This window comes from Palaemon carinicauda, chromosome 21, assembly GCF_036898095.1.
Source record: "Palaemon carinicauda isolate YSFRI2023 chromosome 21, ASM3689809v2, whole genome shotgun sequence".
NCBI classification, from domain to species: domain Eukaryota; kingdom Metazoa; phylum Arthropoda; class Malacostraca; order Decapoda; family Palaemonidae; genus Palaemon; species Palaemon carinicauda.
In genome coordinates this window covers 36,100,632-36,103,167 of record NC_090745.1, presented here as the reverse complement: position 1 = coordinate 36,103,167, position 2,536 = coordinate 36,100,632, and the positions used below count along the sequence as shown (strand labels likewise).

At 37.2% G+C, this 2,536-nt stretch overlaps 1 protein-coding gene across 1 annotated transcript; it reads right to left on the bottom strand.

The window, feature by feature from the left end:
• Positions 1–1,070: 1,070 nt before the first annotated feature.
• Positions 1,071–2,300, bottom strand: LOC137614835 (uncharacterized). Its single transcript, XM_068344495.1, has one exon. It carries the CDS (start codon positions 2,298–2,300, stop codon positions 1,071–1,073), a length of 1,230 nt encoding a protein of 409 aa, XP_068200596.1.
• Positions 2,301–2,536: the final 236 nt, after the last annotated feature.

Sequence of the window (2,536 nt, the reverse complement as noted above, 5' to 3'; positions counted from 1 at the left end):
GCATGATACCCACTTCTGAAAGCGCACAAAGGCTCCATGATATTTTGAACTGGTAGAATCTGCCCTTGATTTCTTCAACAAATTCGGAAGTAGGTGCACTTTTCCCGCCATCACTTCTGGGAGCTGATCAATTTTGGTCCTATGGATCTGAAAAAACACACAAAGTCGATGGTTAATAAATCTGAAATTGGACATAACTTCAATATAATACATTTAAACTTTCAAAGACCAATTCAAATATACCTGCACTTCCGCAATACTGCTTGTGCTTTCAAACACGGCAATACTACCATTGTTATAACTGCGCCTCCGCAATACTGCTTGCGCTTTCAAACACGGCAATACTGCCTTTATATAACTGCGCCTCCGCAATACTGCTTGCGCTCTCAACCTCAAGTACGGCAATACTGCCTTGTTATGACTGCGCCTCCTCAATACTGCTTGCACATTCAAGCACGGCAATACTGCCTCTATTATAACTGCGCCTCCGCAATGCTGCTTGCGCTTCCGAGCACGGCAGCTTTTATTTATATAATCCTTTTTTTTTTTTTTTTTTTTATTAAGTAAAACTGCGCTCCCGCAATACTGCTTGCGCTTCCAAACACGGCAATACTGCCTTTATTTATATGGTGCTTTTTTTTATTTTTTTTTTTTTTTTTATTTATTTATTTTTTTTTATTTATTTTTTTTTCTTTCTTTTTTTTTTGAAATAAAACTGCGCTCCCAGAATACTGCTTGCGCTTCCAAACACGGCAATACTGCCTTAATTTATATTATAATTTCTGAAATATTACTGCACCTACGCAATACTGCGTGTGCTTCAAATACCACTGACTATTTTGCATCTCCATCTTTAAAGTTATGTTTTGAATACAGTATTGAGTTTGTCAATTTTCATAAAACCAAAAATTAGACAGTTTAACTTTTATACAAGCAGTCCCGTACGAGGGACGTAGCCTCACATTCGCTGCAAATATAATAATGACTAACTTATTGAAGAAAAATCAACTTTCAGTGCCAACATACGGAAATTCAAATCTATATTTCCAAACATACCTTTTCCACTCCTACTAGACACAATTCTCTCTGTTAATTGGTAAATCGAACCAATCAACTACCTCTGGTATAAATGACCCTGTTGGACAAAGAAATGACCAAAACAAAGCTGATTTCCAGCAAGGCACAACAAGAACACCAGCAGCTTTGTCAAAGGCCATTTTCTTGATAACCTGTGTAATGACAGTGATTGGGGGAACAAATAATCCGAACTTTCCTCCCCAATGTTCTGAAAAAGCGTCTATACCGTTACACGTGGGACTCCAATATCTTGAATAATACGAATTCAGTTTCGCCTTATGTTCGGAAGCGAACCAATCAATATGTGTATTTCCAAATCTAGCCTGAACCATATCAAATATTTCAAATAAGATACCCCAGTCATCAATGTCAATAATCTTTGACAGATAATCTGCTTTTTCATTCATTGTTCTAGGAATCCATTCCATTTCCAACAAAATAGACTTTGCAATACAAAATCGAAAAATATCAATAGCTATACTTTGCAATTCCACCTTCATAGAACCTTTCGATACGATCGCTTCAACCCCTTGATTGTCAGTAAACCATTTCACCCTCTGACCAGTCAGAATATGACCTAACGACTGTAAAACACGATAAACAGCTACCAATTCTCGCCATGTCGAAGACTTAAGACTTTCTTCAATGGACCATGTACCATATGAAATACCGGTTTTCGCACTGACTGCATAGCCAGCAAACCCTGTACTACTAGTGTCAGAATACACAATTTTTGAGCATTGAAAAGACACATTGGTATGTTTTATATTCAGTTCCGACAGAGATATTTGCCAAAATTCTAGTTGTCTCTTACTTTCATCAGAAATTTTAATATACTGATCCCAGTGACTAGCAGCGAGTATGTCAATACTTAAATTCCGGGTCATTATTTGAGAAACTTTTCCTATGACAACACTCATTGAGATAATTTGACCAATACAGCTCGCTACTTTCTTAACATGAACGTACCTGTGTACTTTAATACCATTCAATATTTCTGAAATCGTATTGATGCACTTAAGTAATCTTCGATCAGGGATATATATCGAACTTTTTCCGGAATCAAGCATCACACCTAAAAACTCCAGAACCTGAGTGGGTGACCAGATACATTTCGTTGCATTCGGGATAAATCCCGATGACAACAAATCATTTTTTATATGCTGGCTAAGTTTAATTGCGCCATCAAGAGATTGCGAACCGTATCCATCATCTAAGCACATGGTGACAAACTTTCCCTCACCGCGCCATTTCTTCAGCAGCGGTCTTGTCAACTTTGTAAACATATAACAGGCGCTTGAAATTCCGAAAGGGAGAACATTAAACTTGTAAAAATTAGTCTTTCCTTCCCTATTTATCCAAGAAAACCCAAGGTATTCTGTGTGAGGCTCATAGATGTCAACAAAATGATAAGCGCTGGTCAAATCAAACTTAATTTGATAACCCTTACTTTTAAATA